This window comes from Ranitomeya variabilis, chromosome 2 (genome assembly GCF_051348905.1).
Source record: "Ranitomeya variabilis isolate aRanVar5 chromosome 2, aRanVar5.hap1, whole genome shotgun sequence".
NCBI lineage: Eukaryota > Metazoa > Chordata > Amphibia > Anura > Dendrobatidae > Ranitomeya > Ranitomeya variabilis.
Window position 1 is genome coordinate 193,308,611 of NC_135233.1, and position 19,023 is coordinate 193,327,633.

Here is a 19,023-nt window from a genome sequence, read left to right on the forward strand (position 1 = left end):
GGAGATTTTTAGTATATTCAACTCAAGTCCTTTGTGAATTCACTCCGATGAAAACTGAGTAGTGAAAGAATAGAATCTGTAGGAGACTTTTGCTTGGTACACTATGATTTATACATTATACCCCCTAGAATAGAGCTTGATTGTAGAAGGTCTTCTGACTGTAGGGAGGATGGTCTTCACCTTTTCGGAGAAGTCTGGTGTCCTCTACCTCTGACAACATGGGGGATGAACCAGAGAATTAGTCTGTGCAGGTCTGGGGGAGGGAATGAATCTGCCTTGAGACAAAGGATCATGATGAAGACGAAGTTTCCAAATTCTGTCTCTCAAATGGTTTAATATGGAAGGCCGGTGGGACCAGAATGGAAGAATCGTAGGGTTTACCTCTGGGGATAACAGGCTGAACAGATGTCTCCTTCATCCGGTAGAGGAACAATCCACATGCCTTGTCACTATTTTGCTTTTTTGTAAACTGGCCAAATTTAAAAAAGAATAAGTTTGGGTTATGATGAGCATAATTGTCTGTTTTCATCCAGAAAATAAACAGTCTACACTACGTCTGTATCATCTTCCATATACCATCTTTTTATATCCGTACGACATCTGTTTTACACTGGGGAGAACAAGTATTTGATACACTGACAATTTCCCAGTTTTCCCACCTACAGGGAATGGAGAGGTCTGTAATTGTTATCGTAGGTACACTTCACCTGTGAGACAGGATCTAATAATAAAATCCAGAAAATCACATTGTAGGATTTTTACATCATTCATTTGCATTTTGTTCCATGAAAGAAGTATTTGATACAGTAGAAAAACAGAACTTAATATTTGGTACAGAAACCTTTGTTTGCAATTAGAGTTCAGACGTTTCCTGTAATTCTTGACCAAGTTTGCACACACTGCAGCAGAGATTTTGGCCCCCTCCTCCATACAGATCTTCTCCAAATCTTTCAGGTTTCGGGGTTGTTGCTGGGCAACATAGAGTTTCAGCTCCCTCCAAAGATTTTCTATTGGGTCCAGGTCTGGAGACTGGTTGGGCCACTCCAGGACCTTGAAATGCTTCTTACAGAGCCGCTCCATAGTTGTCCTGGCTGTGTGTTTGGGGTAATTGTCATGCTGGAAGACCCAGCCACAACCCATCTTCAATGCTCTTACTGAGGGAAGGAGTCTGTGGGCCAAAGTCTCGTGATACATGACCCCAGCCATCTTCCTTTCAATACGGTGCTGTTGCACTGTCCTCTTTGCAGAAAAGCACCCCCAAAGTACGATATTTCCACCACCATGATTCACAGTTGGGACGGTGTTCTTGGGGTTGTAATCATCTTTCTTCTTCCTCCAAACACAGCAAGTGGAGTTGATACCAAAACGTTCTATTTTGGTCTCATCTGACCATATGACCTTCTCCCATTCCTCCTATGAATGATTCAGATGGTCATTGGTGAACTTCAAATGTGCCTGGACATGTGTTGACGTGAGCAGGGGGACCTTGTGTGTCCTGCAGGATTTTAGTCCATTACGGCATAGTGTTACTAACGGTAATGTTTAAGACTGTGGTCCCAACTCTCTTCAGGCCATTGACCATGTCCTCCCATGTTGTTCTGGGCTGATTCCTGACCTTTCTCAGAATCATCCTTACCTCACGAGGCGAGATCTTGCATGGAGCCCCAGACCAAGGAAGATAGACAATCATCTTGTTTCTTCCATTTTCCTAATAATTGTGCCAACAGTTGTTGCCTTCTCACAAAGCTGCTTGCCTATTGTCCTGTAGCCCATCCCAGCCTTGTGCGGGTCTACAATTTTGTCCTTGGTGTCCTTAGGCAGCTCTTTGGTCTTGGCCATGGTGGAGAGGTGTCTTTGAACTCGTTACCTGTATAAAACAGGTGCAATTAATCCAGTTAATGAGTGCAGAGTAGGGGGCTTCTTAAAGAAAAAGTAACAGGTCTGTGAGAGCAAGAATTCTTGCTGGTTGGTAGGAGATCAAATAATTAATTTGCATTTTTTTGCATGAAACATGTAAAAATCCTACAATGTGATATTCTGTTTTTTATCTTTAGATTCTGTCTCTCACAGGTGAAGTGTACCTACAATATAAATTACAGACCTCTCCATTCTTTGTAGGTGGGAAAACTTGCAGAATCGGCAGCGTATCAAATACTTATGTTCCCCAATGTAACTCGTATATATCAATAATTGATAGTATAATCAGCCAAGTTCAGATACTTTTGTCATTAATTGCAAGCAATCTATGGAAAGCGGAAGCCGTAGGGATGGTGTCTGTATGACGTGCACTTTTATTGCACCCCTTTTAATTGGTGAGTCTGATCTCAAAAATGGATCAAATCCAGCGCATGTTATGATTTTTACATTTGTAAAAACAATGATGTGAAATACCGCACTGTTATACATTGGACAAGGGAGTGTAGCAGCGGGAGCAGAAAGAGGCAGGTCGGCGAGGGGCCATTAGTCTACGGAGCAGACCTTGTGCCATCGCCAGCCTGAGGGGCAAATATAACACTTGTATGCAGGTATTCTGAGGATACGAAACCCTGAGGATGTAGATGTGGACACACCTGTCCTCTATGTGGGAGTAGAAGAAGATGAGTTCTGCTTTTGTGGACAGATGAACAGACGGAACTTTTTATATCCGTTGACTTGTAGCAATGGATGAAACTTGGCTGGATCTGTGAAGGACTAAGTCTGTCCTCCTAGTTTCCACCACATCTCATGGATACCGTAGACATTAATGGCTGAGCCTGATCCACAGGACACATGAGGATTGGACCTTCTCGGCGTCTCCCGGACCCCTGTGTATCATTGATATTCCGCAGATGGCACACACGTGTCACAGATGTGAGCGCCACCTTCTATGTGGACTTATCGATATACAGTTAGGTCCATATATATTTGGACAGAGACAACATTTTTCTAATTTTGGTTATAGACATTACCACAATGAATTTTAAACAAAACAATTCAGATGCAGTTGAAGTTCAGACTTTCAGCTTTCATTTGAGGGTATCCACAATAAAATTGGATGAAGGGTTTAGGAGTTTCAGCTCCTTAACATGTGCGACCCTGTTTTTAAAGGGACCAAAAGTAATTGGACAATTGACTCCAAGGCTATTTCATGAACAGGTGTGGGCAATCCCTTCGTTATGTCATTCTCAATTAAGCAGATAAAAGGCCTGGAGTTGATTTGAGATTTGGTGCTTGCATTTGGAAGGTTTTGCTGTGAAGTAAACATGCGGTCAAAGGAGCTCTCCATGCAGGTGAAACAAGCCATCCTTAAGCTGCGAAAACAGAAAAAAACAAGCCGAGAAATTGCTACAATATTAGGAGTGGCAAAATCTACAGTTTGGTACATCCTGAGAAAGAAAGAAAGCACTGGTGAACTCATCAATGCAAAAAGACCTGGGCGCCCACGGAAGACAACAGTGGTGGAGGATAGAAGAGTAATCTCCATGGTGAAGAGAAACCCCTTCACAACAGCCAACCAAGTGAACAACACTCTCCAGGAGGTCGGCGTATCAATATCCAAATCTACCATAAAGAGAAGACTGCATGAAAGTAAATACAGAGGGTTCACTGCACGGTGCAAGCCACTCATAAGAATCAAGAATAAAAAGGCTAGACTGGACTTTGCTATAAAACATCTAAAAAAGCCAGCACAGTTCTGGAAGAACATTCTTTGGACAGATTTGAAACCATGATCAACCTCTACCAGAATGATGGAAATAGAAAAGTATGGCGAAGGCGTGGTACAGCTCATGATCCAAAGCATACCACATCATCTGTAAAACACGGCGGAAGCACTGTGATGGCTTGGGCATGCATGGCTGCCAGTGGCACTGGGTCACTAGTGTTTATTGATGATGTGGCACAGGACAGAAGCAGCCGAATGAATTCTGAGGTATTCAGAGCCACACTGTGTGCTCAGATCCAGCCAAATGCAGCCAAACTGATTGGTCGTCGTTTCATCCTACAGATAGACAATGACCCAAAACATGAAGCCAAAGCAACCCAGGAGTTAATTAAATCAAAGAAGTGGAATATTATTGAATGGCCAAGTCAGTCACCTGATCTCAACCAAATTGAGCATGTATTTCACTTGTTAAAGACTAAACTTCAGACAGAAAGGCCAACAAACAAACAGCAACTGAAAACCACCGCAGTGAAGGCCTGACAGAGCATCAAAAAGGAGGAAACACAGCGTCTGGTGATGTCCATGAGTTCAAGACTTCAGGCAGTCATTGCCAGCCAAGGGTTTTCAACCAAGTACTAAAAATGAACATTTTATTTAAAATTATTGAATCTGTCCAATTACTTTTGGTCCTTTTAAAAACAGGGTGGCACATGTTAAGGAGCTGAAACTCTTAAACCCTTCATCCGATTTTAATGTGGATACCCTCAAATGAAAGCTGAAAGTCTGAACTTCAACTGCATCTGAATTGTTTTGTTTAAAATTCATTGTGGTATTGTCTATAACCAAAACTAGAAAAATGTTGTCTCTGTCCAAATATATATGGACCTAACTGTACGTTCATTAACTCTACGAATCTTCTGTCTTGAGTGGGGACAAGCAATATCAATCTATTATGTGCCACCGTGGACGGACAAAGAAAGCGAGAATTTCCTCCGGGACGTAAACGTGCAGCAGTCGTCCGCTTTCTCTATGTACAGTGACTGCGGGCGGCTGACTGAAACGTGTTTGCTTGTAAATTGTTTGATTTTTGACTTGTGACTTTTTTAATTCATTTACAACAAAGTGGTTTTTTTTATGAAGACCTGAATGCTGGAAGTGTTACCAGGTACTCCGTCATCGTCGGGGAACTTGTTCCTTCATCCGGGTCTACAATGCTTATCGCTTTGCCATTGCACTCTCTTTTATGCTGATTTATGGCCACATAAAGCTTGACTATGGTCATAAATTGGATTTGATGAAAATTTAGATGAAGAAAGATAAGGTTGCACGTACTGCCCCCAGAACGAGATCACTGACAGATTATCTGTTAACTCGTCTGTAATATACTATCTCTGTCCAAAAAGGCATTTAAAGAAAACCTGTCACCAGGTCAAAATTGGCTAGTTGTTACCCGTTCCTTTTTCTTGCTTCTCCCCTGAATACTAAATTTTTTCTGTTTTTTGTAAATCCGCCATACGGTTCGAGAGATATGGCGACTTTATTTAGTGCTAATTTTTATGGTCACAGGATCCTCTGGGGCGTGTCTTTACCTGCTCTGCATTGTTACCCAGAGAGCACTGCTCCATTGGTAAAGACCACAAAAATTAGCCCTTAATAAATGTCTCATATGTGGAGTCGTATAAAAGATTCTAAAAAAAGAAAGAAAAAAAATGTTAGTGGAGAAGCAGGAATAACATAAAGGCGAAAACGATCCAGTTTTGACCTGGTGACAGGTCCCCTTTAACTAAAGATCTTTTGACGTCTTCCATATCCTTTAACCCCTTCCGACCTTTGACGCAGCATATGCGTCATGAAAACCTGTGCCAATCCAACCTGTGACGCAGCATATGCGTCATGGTCGGATCGCGCTCCTGCAGGCCGGGTGAAAGGGTTAACTGTAATTTAACCCGACCTGCAGGACAGGGGGAGTGGTACTTGAGCCCAGGGGGGGTGGCTTCGCCCCCCCGTGGCTACGATTGCTCTGATTGGCTGTTGAAAGTGACGTTTCACTTTCAATCAGAGCGATAGCAATATTTCACCAATGAAAATTGGTGAAATATTACAATCCAGCCTTGGCCGATGCTGCAATAGCATCAGCCATGGCTGGAGATCGCGATCTGCCCTCTCCATCGCCCCCGATCTCCTCACCTCAGTCCTCCGTCCTGTCATTGCTGTCCTCCGCTCCCCTCCGTCCTCCTGTCCGCTCCCCCCGCAGTCCGATTTTCCCCCCTCATACTTAAACTCATATAAAGAAAAAAGCGTATAATGAACAGTTCATGAAATAATCTTTATTACAAACAAAACACAGGGGATATAATCCCTATCACATACATAATAAAAGAAGACACACACCTGGTAGCCACATGTGTGTTAGGGTACTGTCACACAGTGCCATTTTGATCGCTACGACGGCACGATTCGTGACGTCGTAGCATCGTATGATTATCGCTCCAGCGTCGTAGACTGCGGTCACACGTTGCAATCACGGCGCTGGAGCGATGCCGAAGTCCCCGGGTAACCAGGGTAAACATCGGGTTACTAAGCGCAGGGCCGCGCTTAGTAACCCGATGTTTACCGTGGTTACCAGCATAAACGTAAAAAAAACAAACAGTACATACTTACATTCCGGTGTTTGTCCCCCGGCGTCTCAGCTTCTCTGCACTGTGTAAGCACAGCGGCCGGAAAGCAGAGCGGTGACGTCAGACGTCACCGCTGTGCTCGCTTTCTGGCTGGCCGGCGCTCACAGTGCAGAGAAGCTGAGACGCCGGAGGACAGACACCGGAATGTAAGTATGTACTGTTTGGTTTTTTTACGTTTACGCTGGTAACCAGGGTAAACATCGGGTTACTAAGCGCGGCCCTGCGCTTAGTTACCCGATGTTTACCCTGGTTACAAGCGAACACATCGCTGGATCGCTGTCACACACAACGATCCAGCGATGTCAGCGGGTGATCAAGCGACGAAAGAAAGTTCCAAACGATCTGCTACGACGTACGATTCTCAGCAGGATCCCTGATCGCTGCTGCGTGTCAGACACTTAAATTAAAACAGAACTAGGCAACATATTTATATGGGCAATCTAAAACACTGAATCGTGTCAGACACTGCAATATCGTATGGATATCGCTGGAACGTCACGAATCGTACCGTCGTAGCGATCAAAATGGCACTGTGTGACAGTACCCTTACATTGGTGAGCCAACAGAAATTAATGGCACCACTCTGAGTGTGTATCAATATCAAAAACAAGGAGAGGGGACTGGACTACTACGTCATGTGTTAAGAAAACAACAGCAAAGAAAAAACTGCAGGTAATGAATAAAGTCAAACCATTATTGTGTCCACCATAATATTAGAGCCACTGTGGCATACATCGCTACATACTAACAAGCAAATAGACAGCGGCATGACAGACAAGTAGGCCAGAAAATACTTAGAATACCTTACCAGAACACTCAGAGGATGGTGCCACGACCCCAATACTTACCGACCTCCGGTGTCCCTCCCGGTGTCCGTCCGTCTGCTCTATGGGCGCCGCCATCTTCCAAAATGGCGGGCGCATGCGCAGTGCGCCCGCCGAATCGGCCGGCAGATTCGTTACAGGTACATTTTGATCGCTGTGATAGAACCTATCACAGCGATCAAAATAAAATAAATAATAAATAACCCCCCCCTTTATCACCCCCATAGGTAGGGACAATAATAAAATAAATAAATATATATATTTTTTCCCCACTAGGGCTAGGGTTAGGGCTAGGGTTAGCGTTAGGGCTAGAATTAGGGTTAGAACTAGGGTTAGGGTTAGAATTAGGCTATGTGCACACGGTGTGGATTTGTGTTGTGAATTCTGCTCTTGGGTTCCCTCTGGTGGTTGTTGGTAGTAATGCAGTTGTCCCTGGGTTGCAATCCTGGGCAGGTGTCCCTGCTGATTGCAGCTCTAACTAGGATATTTAGGTGTGCAGGATTCATTAGCCCTTGCCAGTTGTCCATTGTTCTTGGAGGTTTTGCATCTCTGTCTGGTTCCTCCAGCCCTGCTGCCAAATCAGCAAAGATAAGTGTCTGGTTTTGTTTCTACAGCACACATGCTGTGTGCTTTACAATTCAGTACTATTCAATGTTCTTTCTTGTCCAGCTTAGACTGTGTTTGGATATTTCAGTCAAGTTGGATTCTCAGGAGATGCAGATATACATTCCATGTCTTTAGTTAGATGGTGGAATTTTTGTATTATCTGCTGTGGATATTTTTAGGGTTTTAATACTGACCGCTTAGTATTCTGTCCTATCCTTTCCTATTTAGCTAGCGTGGCCTCTTTTGCTAAATCCTGATTTCTGCCTGCGTGTGTCTTTCCTCTAATACTCACAGTCAATATTTGTGGGGGGCTGCCTATCCTTTGGGGTTCTGCTCTGAGGCAAGATAGAATTCCCATTTCCATCTATAGGGGTATTTAGTCCTCCGGCTGTGTCGAGGTGTCTAGGATGTGTTAGGTACACCCCACGGCTACTTCTAGTTGCGGTGACAGTTTAGGGTTTGCGGTCAGTACAGGTTCCACCTACTCCTGAGAAAGTCTCATGCGGCTCCAAGGTCACCGGATCATAACAGTACAACTGGCCAACAATGAGTTAAATGCATCTCAGAAGAAGGGAAGAAAGAGCCATTTTTTTTTCTGTAGCCTGCTTTGTCTTTTCTTCCCTCTTTTTCTCTGGGTGGCTGAGGAGTCTTGTGCTAGCATGGATGTTCAGGGATTAGCTTCTCGTGTAGACCAGCTTGCTGCTAGGGTACAGGGTATTTCTGATTATATTGTTCAGATTCCAGTTTTAGAGCCTAAGATTCCTACTCCTGATTTGTTTTTTGGGGACAGGTCCAAATTTTTGAGTTTTAAAAACAACTGTAAACTGTTTTTTGCTCTGAGACCTCGATCCTCTGGTGATTCCATTCAGCAGGTTAAAATTGTCATCTCCCTGCTGCGTGGTGATCCTCAGGATTGGGCATTTTCCCTGGAATCTGGGAATCCGGCCTTGCTTAATGTAGACGCCTTTTTTCAGGCTTTAGGATTATTATATGATGAACCAAATTCTGTGGATCAAGCGGAGAAGACCTTGTTTGTCCTGTCTCAGGGTCAAGTAGCGGCAGAATTGTATTGTCAGAAATTTAGAAAATGGACTGTGTTGACTAAATGGAATGATGATGCTTTGGCGGCAAATTTCAGAAAGGGTCTTTCAGAATCCGTTAAAGATGTTGTGGTGGGGTTTCCCACGCCTTTCGGACTGAGTGATTCTATGTCTCTGGCCATTCAGATTGATCAGCGTTTGCGGGAGCGCAGAACTGTGCGCGCTGTGGCGTCGTCCTCAGAGCAGATGCCTGAGTCAATGCAGTGTGATAGGATTCTGTCTAGAACGGAACAACAGGGATTCAGACGTCAGAATAGGTTGTGTTTTTATTGTGGCGATGCTTCTCATGTCATTTCAGTCTGCCCTAAGCGTACAAAGAGGATCGCTAGTTCATTTACCATCAGTACTGTACAACCTAAATTTGTATTATCTGTGTCCTTGATCTGCTCATTGTCATCATTTTCTGTCATGGCATTTGTGGATTCAGGCGCCGCCTTGAACTTAATGGACTTTGAGTTTGCCAGGCGTTGTGGTTTTCCCTTGCAGCCTTTGCAGAACCCTATTCCTTTAAGGGGCATTGATGCTACACCTTTGGCTAAAAATAAGCCCCAGTTCTGGACACAGGTGACCATGTGCATGGCGCCAGCCCATCAGAAAGATTGTCGATTTCTGGTGTTGCATAATTTACATGATGCTATCGTGCTGGGTTTTCCGTGGTTGCAGGCACATAATCCTGTGTTGGATTGGAAGTCTATGTCTGTGACTAGTTGGGGATGTCAGGGGGTTCATAATGATGTTCCTTTGATGTCAATCTCCTCTTCTTCCACTTCTGAAATTCCAGAGTTTTTGTCTGATTTTCAGGATGTATTCGATGAGCCCAAGTCCAGTTCCCTTCCACCGCATAGGGACTGTGATTGTGCGATTGACTTGATTCCAGGCTGTAAGTTTCCCAAGGGCTGACTTTTCAACCTGTCTGTGCCTGAACATACCGCCATGCGGAGTTATGTTAAGGAGTCTTTGGAGAAAGGACATATTCGGCCATCTTCTTCACCGTTGGGAGCAGGATTTTTTTTTGTTGCTAAGAAGGATGGCTCCTTGAGACCCTGTATTGATTATCGCCTCTTGAATAAGATCACGGTCAAGTTTCAATACCCTTTACCTCTGCTTTCCGATTTGTTTGCTAGGATTAAGGGGGCTAGTTGGTTTACTAAGATTGACCTTTGGGGGGCATATAATCTTGTTCGTATTAAGCAGGGTGATGAATGGAAAACTGCGTTTAATACGCCCGAAGGCCATTTTGAATACCTTGTGATGCCATTCGGGCTCTCTAATGCTCCATCTGTTTTTCAGTCCTTCATGCACGATATCTTCCGGACTTATCTTGATAAATTCATGATTGTATATTTGGATGACATTTTAATTTTTTCCGATGATTGGGAGTCTCATGTGAAACAGGTCAGGATGGTATTTCAGATCCTTCGTGATAATGCTTTGTTTGTGAAGAGGTCTAAGTGTCTCTTTGGAGTGCAGAAGGTTTCTTTTTTGGGCTTTATTTTTTCTCCCTCATCTATAGAGATGGATCTGGTTAAGGTTCAGGCCATTCATGATTGGATTCAACCCACATCTGTGAAGAGCCTTCAGAAATTTTTGGGCTTTGCTAATTTTTATCGCCGTTTCATTGCTAACTTCTCCAGTGTGGTTAAACCCTTGACCGATTTGATAAAGAAAGGCGCTGATGTGACGAATTGGTCCTCTGCGGCTGTCTCTGCCTTTCAGGAGCTTAAACGCCGATTTACTTCTGCCCCGGTGTTGCGTCAACCAGATGTTTCTCTTCCGTTTCAGGTTGAGGTTGACACTTCTGAGATTGGGGCAGGGGCTGTTTTGTCTCAGAGGGATCCTGTTGGTTCCTTGATGAAACCGTGTGCCTCCTTTTCCCGTAAGTTTTCGCCCGCTGAATGCAATTATGATGTCGGCAATCGGGAGTTGTTGGCTCTGAAGTGGGCGTTTGAGGAGTGGCAACATTGGCTCGAGGGAGCCAAGCACCGTATTGTGGTCTTGACCGATCATAAAAATCTGATTTACCTCGAGTCTGCCAGGCGGCTGAATCCTAGACAGGCTCGTTGGTCCTTGTTTTTTTCCCGTTTTGATTTCGTGGTCTCGTATCTTCCGGGTTCTAAGAATATTAAGGCTGATGCCCTCTCTAGGAGTTTTTTGCCTGATTCTCCTGAGGTCCTTGAACCGGTCGGCATTCTGAAAGAAGGGGTGGTCCTTTCTGCCATTTCCCCTGATTTACGATGGGTTCTTCAGGAATTTCAGGCTGACAAACCTGACCGCTGTCCAGTGGGGAAACTGTTTGTTCCTGATAGATGGACTAGTAGAGTGATTTCTGAGGTTCATTGTTCTGTGTTGGCTGGCCATCCTGGTATTTTTGGTACCAGAGATTTGGTTGGTAGGTCCTTTTGGTGGCCTTCTTTGTCACGTGATGTGCGTTCTTTTGTGCAGTCCTGTGGGACTTGTGCGCGGGCCAAGCCTTGTTGTTCCCGTGCTAGTGGGTTGCTTTTGCCTTTGCCGGTCCCTGAGAGGCCCTGGACGCATATTTCTATGGATTTTATTTCTGATCTTCCGGTTTCCCAGAAGATGTCTGTCATCTGGGTTGTTTGTGACCGGTTCTCTAAGATGGTCCATTTGGTGCCTTTGCCTAAATTGCCTTCCTCTTCTGATTTGGTTCCGTTGTTTTTTCAGCATGTGGTTCGTTTGCATGGTATTCCGGAGAATATTGTGTCCGACAGAGGGTCCCAGTTTGTTTCTCGGTTTTGGCGGGCCTTTTGTGCTAAGCTGGGCATTGATTTGTCTTTTTCTTCCGCATTTCATCCTCAGACAAATGGCCAGACCGAGCGAACTAATCAGACTTTAGAAACTTATCTGAGATGCTTTGTGTCTGCTGATCAGGATGATTGGGTGGCTTTCTTGCCATTGGCCGAGTTTGCCCTTAATAATCGGGCTAGTTCGGCTACCTTGGTTTCGCCCTTCTTTTGTAATTTTGGTTTTCATCCTCATTTTTCTTCGGGGCAGGTTGAGCCTTCTGACTGTCCTGGTGTGGATTCTGTGGTTGACAGGTTGCAGCAGATTTGGGCTCATGTGGTGGACAATTTGGTATTGTCTCAGGAGGAGGCTCAACGTTTTGCTAACCGTCGTCGGTGTGTTGGTTCCCGGCTTCGGGTTGGGGATCTGGTCTGGTTGTCTTCCCGTCATGTTCCTATGAAGGTTTCTTCCCCTAAGTTTAAGCCTCGCTTTATTGGTCCTTATAGGATTTCTGAGATTATTAATCCGGTGTCTTTTCGATTGGCCCTTCCGGCGTCTTTTGCTATCCATAATGTCTTCCATAGATCTTTATTGCGGAAATATGTGGTGCCCGTTGTTCCCTCTGTTGATCCTCCGGCCCCTGTGTTGGTTGATGGGGAGTTGGAGTATGTGGTTGAGAAGATTTTGGATTCTCGCTTTTCGAGGCGGAGGCTTCAGTACCTTGTTAAATGGAAGAATTATGGCCAGGAGGATAATTCTTGGGTTTTTGCCTCTGATGTCCATGCTGCTGATTTGGTCCGTGCCTTTCATCTGGCTCGTCCTGATCGGCCTGGGGGCTCTGGTGAGGGTTCGGTGACCCCTCTTCAAGGGGGGGTACTGTTGTGAATTCTGCTCTTGGGTTCCCTCCGGTGGTTGTTGGTAGTAATTCAGTTGTCCCTGGGTTGCAATCCTGGGCAGGTGTCCTTTCTGATTGCAACTCTGACTGGGATATTTAGGTGTGCAGGATTCATTAGCCCTTGCCAGTTGTCCATTGTTCTTGGAGGTCTTGCATCTCTGCCTGGTTCCTCCAGCCCTGCTGCCAAATCAGCAAAGATAAGTGTCTGGTTTTGTTTCTACAGCACACATGCTGTGTGCTTTACAATTCAGTACTATTCAATGTTCTTTCTTGTCCAGCTTAGACTGTGTTTGGATATTTCAGTCAAGTTGGATTCTCAGGAGATGCAGATATACATTCCATGTCTTTAGTTAGATGGTGGAATTTTTGTATTATCTGCTGTGGATATTTTTAGGGTTTTAATACTGACCGCTTAGTATTCTATCCTATCCTTTCCTATTTAGCTAGCGTGGCCTCTTTTGCTAAATCCTGATTTCTGCCTGCGTGTGTCTTTCCTCTAATACTCACAGTCAATATTTGTGTGGGGCTGCCTATCGTTTGGGGTTCTGCTCTGAGGCAAGATAGAATTCCCAATTCCATCTATAGGGGTATTTAGTCCTCCGGCTGTGTCGAGGTGTCTAGGATGTGTTAGGTACACCCCACGGCTACTTCTAGTTGCTGTGACAGTTTAGGGTTTGCGGTCAGTACAGGTTCCACCTACTCCTGAGAAAGTCTCATGCGGCTCCAAGGTCACCGGATCATAACAGATTTGGCTGTGGATCCGCAGCGGATTGGCCGCTGCGGATTCGTAGCAGTTTTCCATCAGGTTTACAGTACCATGTAAACCTATGGAAAACCAAATCCGCTGTGCCCATGGTGCGGAAAATACCGTGCGGAAACGCTGTGCTGTATTTTCCGCAGCATATCAATTCTTTGTGCGGATTCCGCAGCGTTTTACACCTGTTCCTTAATAGGAATCCACAGGTGAAATCTGCACAAAAAAACACTGGAAATCCGCTGTAAATCCGCAGGTAAAACGCAGTGCCTTTTACCTGTGGATTTTTCAAAAATGGTGCGGAAAAACTCACACAAATCCACAACGTGGGCACATAGCCTTGGGGTTAGGGTTGGAATTAAAGTTAGGGTTGGAATTAGGGCTAGGGTTGGAAATAGGGTTAAGATTAGGCTGTGGTTAGGGTTATGGGTGTGTTGGGGTTAGGGTTGGGATTAGGGTTAGGATTAGGGTTGGGATTAGGGTTAGGGGTGTGTTGGGGTTAGGGGTGTGTTGGGGTTAGGGTTGTGATTAGGGTTATAGCTAGAGTTGGGATTAGGGTTAGGGGTGTGTTGGGGTTAGTGTTGGAGTTAGAATTGAGGGGTTTCCACTGTTTACGCACATCAGGGGTCTCCAAACGCAACATGGCGCCACCATTGATTCCAGCCAATCTTGTATTCAAAAAGTCAAATGGTGCTCCCTCCATTCCGAGCCCCGACGTGCGCCCAAACAGTGGTTTACCCCCACATATGGGGTACCAGCATACTCAGGACAAACTGGGCAACAATTATTGGGGTCCAATTTCTCCTGTTACCCTTGTGAAAATAAAAAATTGCTTGCTAAAACATAATTTTTGAGGAAAGAAAAATGATTTTTTATTTTCACAGCTCTGCGTTGTAAACTTCTGTGAAGCACTTGGGGGTTCAAAGTGCTCACCACATATCTAGATAAGTTCCTTGGGGGGTCTAGTTTCCAAAATGGGGTCACTTGTGGGGGGGTTTCTACTGTTTAGGCACATCAGGCGCTCTGCAAACGCAACGTGACGCCCGCAGACCATTCCATCAAGTCTGCATTTCAAAAGTCACTACTTCCCTTCCGAGCCCAGACATGTGCCCAAACAGTAGTTTACCCCCACATATGGGGTATCAGTGTACTCAGGACAAACTGGGCAACAACTATTGGGGTCCAATTTCTCCTGTTACTCTTGTGAAAATAAAAAATTGCTGGCTAAAAAATAATTTTTGAGGAAAGAAAAATGATTTTTTATTTTCACGGCTCTGCGTTATAAACTTCTGTGAAGCTCTTGGGGGTTTAAAGTGGTCACCGCACATCTATATTAGTTCCATGGGAGGTCTAGTTTCCAAAATGGGGTCACATGTGGGGGAGCTCCAATGTTTAGGCACACAGGGGCTCTCCAAACGCGACATGGTGTCCGCTAACGATTGGAGCTAATTTTTCATTCAAAAGTCAAATGGCGCTCCTTCCCTTCCGAGCCCTGCCGCGTGCCCAAACAGTGGTTTACCCCCACATGTGAGATATCAGCGTACTCAGGAGATATTGCCCAACACATTTTAGGATCCATTTTATCCTGTTGCCCATGTGAAAATGAAAAAATTGAGGCTAAAGAAATTTTTTGTGAAAAAAAAAAGTACTTTTTCATTTTTACGGATCAATTTGTGAAGCACCTTGGGGTTCAAAGTGCTCACTGTGCATCTAGATAAGCTCCTTGGGGGGGTCTAGTTTCCAAAATGGGGTCACTTGTAGGGGAGCTCCAATGTTTAGGCACACAGGGGCTCTCCAAACGCAACATGGTGTTCGCTAAAGATTGGAGCCAATTTTTCATTCAAAAAGTCAAATGGCGCTCCTTCCCTTCTGAGCCCTGTCGTGCGCCCAGACAGGGGTTCCCCCCCACATATGAGGTATCGGCGTACTCAGGACAAATTGTACAATAACTGTTGGGGTCCAGTTTCTCTTTTTACCCTTGGGAAAATAAAAAAAATATTGCTAAAACATCATTTTTGTGACTAAAAAGTTAAATGTTAATTTTTTCCTTCCATGTTGCTTCTGCTGCTGTGAAGCACCTGAAGGGTTAATAAACTTCTTGAATGTGGTTTTGAGCACCTTGAGGGGTGCAGTTTTTAGAATGGTGTCACATTTGGGTATTTTCAGCCATACAGACCCCTCAAACTGACTTCAAATGTGAGGTGGTCCCTAAAAATAAAAATGGTTTTGTAAATTTCGTTGTAAAAATGAGAAATCACTGGTCAAATTTTAATCCTTATAACTTCCTAGTAAAAAAAAAATTTTGTTTCCAAAATTTTGCTGAATGTAAACTAGACATGTGGGTAATGTTATTTATTAACTATTTTGTGTCACATAACTCTCTCGTTTAACAGAATAAAAATTCAAAATTTGAAAATTGTGAAATTTTCAAAATTTTAGCCAAATTTCCAGTTTTTTTCACAAATAAACGCAAAAATGATCTACCTAAATTTACCACTAACATGAAGCCCAATATGTCACGAAAAAACAGTCTCAGAACCGTTATGATCCGTTGAAGCGTTCCCGAGTTTATTACCTCATAAAGGGACACTGGTCAGAATTGCAAAAAACGGCCAAGTCATTAAGGTCAAAATAGGCTGGGTCATTAAGGGGTTAAGTCATATCTTGTTATTTGAGAAATATTTATAGATTCCTGGATGACATTTACTTTAAAGTGGTATTCTCAGCTCCAAAATCCTATCCCAATACGTATTAGGAATAATAATAATTATATTAGCAAATACCTCCAATTAGAAATGAAGTATAGTTCTTCTGATTCGCTATGTCTTTCTTCATGTGAAGTCTTTGCAGGACCTTAGCTGTCCATGGTTACGACCAATGATAAAGTGACAGCTAGTTGCTAGTGTTGTAGCTATGGATACCTAAGGTCCTGCAATGCCTGCTCATGAGGAAAGAGACATAGCGAATCAGAAGAACTATACTAGATTTCTAATTGGAGGTATTTACTAATGTTAGTATTATTATTACACCTACTACTTATTGGGATAGGATCTTGGAGATGAGAATACCCCCATAAATGCTTCCTGAGATGCTTCCTTTTATTTGCTTGTTTATTTTATCTTCTAGCAAAGCTTGGTGACACACGTGAGCTCGAAAACTTCATTTCTGATCTTGATAAAGTTCTCAGTGGTAAGTTGTGATATTTCATTGCACTTTCATAGAAAAAAAAATGGGGGGGAATTTAACCCCTTCTCGACCTTTGACGCATACGCTGCGTCATGAAAGTCGGTGCCAATCCGACCTGTGACGCAGCGTATGCGTCATGGAGGGATCGCGCTCCTGCAGATCGGGTGAAAGGGTTAACTCCAATTTCACCTGATCTCCAGGAACAGGGGGAGTGGTGCTTCAGCCCAGGGGGGGGTGGCTTCACCCCCTCGTGGCTACGATCGCTCTGATTGGCTGTTGAAAGTGAAACTGCCAATCAGAGCGATTTGTAATATTTCACCCCAAAAAACGGTGAAATATTACAATCCAGCCATGGCCGATGCTGCACTATCATCGGCCATGGCTGGAAAACCTAATCTGTCCCCCCCCCACGCCCACCGATCTCCTCCCCCGTCCTCCGTTATGTGGTCCACCCCCCTAAGTCGTCCTGTCCGCTCCTCCGTCCTCCTGTCCGCTCCCCCCGTGCTCCGGTCCCCCCTCCCTGTGCTCCGGTCCCCCCCCCCGTGATCCGATCACCCCCCTGTCATACTTACCGGGCCTCCCGGTGTCCGTCCGGCTTCTCCATGGGCGCCGCCATCTTCCAAAATGGCGGGCGCATGCGCACTGCGCCCGCCGAATCTGCCGGCTGGCAGATTCGTTTCAGATGTATTTTGATCACTGCGATATAGCCTATCACAGTGATCAAAATAAAAAAAATAGTAAATGACCCCCCTTTATCACCCCCATAGGGACAATAATAAAAATAAATAAAATATATAAAAAAAAATTTTCTACTAGGGTTAGGGTTAGAACTAGGGTTAGAATTAGGGTTAGAATTAGGGGTAGGGTTAGGGTTAGGGGTAGGGTTAGGGCATGTGCACACAGTGCGGATTTGGCTGCGAATCCGCAGCAGATTGCCGCGGATCCGCAGCGGATTGGCCGCGGATCCGCAGCGGATTGGCCGCGGATCCGCAGCGGATTGGCCGCTGCGAATTCGTAGCAGTTTTCCATCAGGTTTACAGTACCATGTACACCTATGGAAAACCAAATCCGCTGTGCCCATGGTGCGGAAAATACCGTGCGGAAACGCTGTGTTGTATTTTCCGCAGCATGTCAATTTTGTGCGGATTCCTCAGCGTTTTACACCTGTTCCTCAATAGGAATCCGCAGGTGAAATCCGCACAAAAAAACACTGGAAATCCGCTGTAAATCCGTAGGTAAAGCGCAGTGCCTTTTACCTGCGGATTTTTCAAAAATGGTGCGGAAAAATCTCACACGAATCAGCAAAGTGGGCACATAGCCTTAGGGTTAGGGTTGGAATTAGAGTTAGGGTACCGTCTCACAGTGGCACTTTGATCGCTACGACGGTACGATCCGTGACGTTCCAGCGATATCCATACGATATCGCTGTGTCTGACACGCAGCAGCGATCAGGGACCCTGCTGAGAATCGTACGTCGTAGCAGATCGTTTGGAACTTTCTTTCGTCGCTGGATCTCCCGCTGTCATCGCTGGATCGTTGTGACAGCGATCCAGCGATGCGTTCGCTTGTAACCAGGGTAAACATCGGGTTACTAAGCGCAGGGCCGCGCTCAGTAACCCGATGTTTACCGTGGTTACCAGCGTAAAAGTAAAAAAAAAAGAACCGTACATACTCACATTTCGGTGTCCTTCAGGTCCCTTGCCGTCTGCTTCCCGCTCTGACTGTCTGCCGGCCGGAAAGTGAGAGCACAGCACAGCAGTGACGTCACCGCTGCGCTCTGCTCTCACTGTACGGCGGCACTCAGTCAGAGCGGGAAGCAGACGGCAAGGGACCTGAAGGACACCGAAATGTGAGTATGTACAGTTTTTTTTTTTTTACTTTTACGCTGGTAACCACGGTAAACATCGGGTTACTAAGCGCGGCCCTGCGCTTAGTAACCCGATGTTTACCCTGGTTACCCGGGACCTTGGCATCGTTGGTCGCTGGAGAGCGGTCTGTGTGATAGCTCCCCAGCGACCACACAACGACTTTCCAACGATCACGGCCAGGTCGTATCGCTGGTCGTGATCGTTGGTAAATCGTTATGTGAGACGGTACCCTTAGGGTTGGAATTAGGGCTAGGGTTGGAAATAGGGTTAAGATTAGGCTTGTGGCTAGGGTTAAGGATAGGGTTAGGGTTGTGTTGGGGTTACAGTTGTGGGTAGGGTTGGGATTAGGGTTAGGATTAGGGTTAGGGTTGGATTTAGGGTTACGGGTGTGTTGGGGTTAGGGTTGTGGTTAGGGGTGTGTTGGGGTTAGGGTTGTGATTAGGGTTATGGCTACAGTTGGGATTAGGGTTAGGGGTGTGTTGGGGTTAGTGATGAAGTTAGAATTGAGGGGTTTCCACTGTTTAGGCACATCAGGGGTCTCCAAACGCAACATGGCGCCACCATTGATTCCAGCCAATCTTCTGTTCAAAAAGTCAAATGGTGCGCCCTCCCTTCCAAGCCCCGACGTGCACCCAAACAGTGGTTTACCCCCACATATTGGGTACCAGCATACTCACAACAAACTGGGCAACAAATATTGGGGTCCAATTTCTCCTGCTACCCTTGT

The 19,023-nt window shown here is 45.1% G+C and overlaps 1 protein-coding gene across 4 annotated transcripts in view; it reads left to right on the forward strand.

Annotated features, from left to right (window-relative positions):
* LOC143804853 (regulator of cell cycle RGCC-like) overlaps positions 1 to 19,023 on the forward strand; it is a 46,550-nt gene that overhangs the window by 15,238 nt on the left and 12,289 nt on the right. For all 4 annotated transcript variants that reach the window (XM_077283356.1, XM_077283358.1, XM_077283357.1 and 1 more), the window contains one exon: positions 16,369 to 16,431. In XM_077283356.1, coding sequence (XP_077139471.1) covers positions 16,369 to 16,431 — 63 coding nt within the window. The remainder of the gene's footprint in view (positions 1 to 16,368; positions 16,432 to 19,023) is intronic.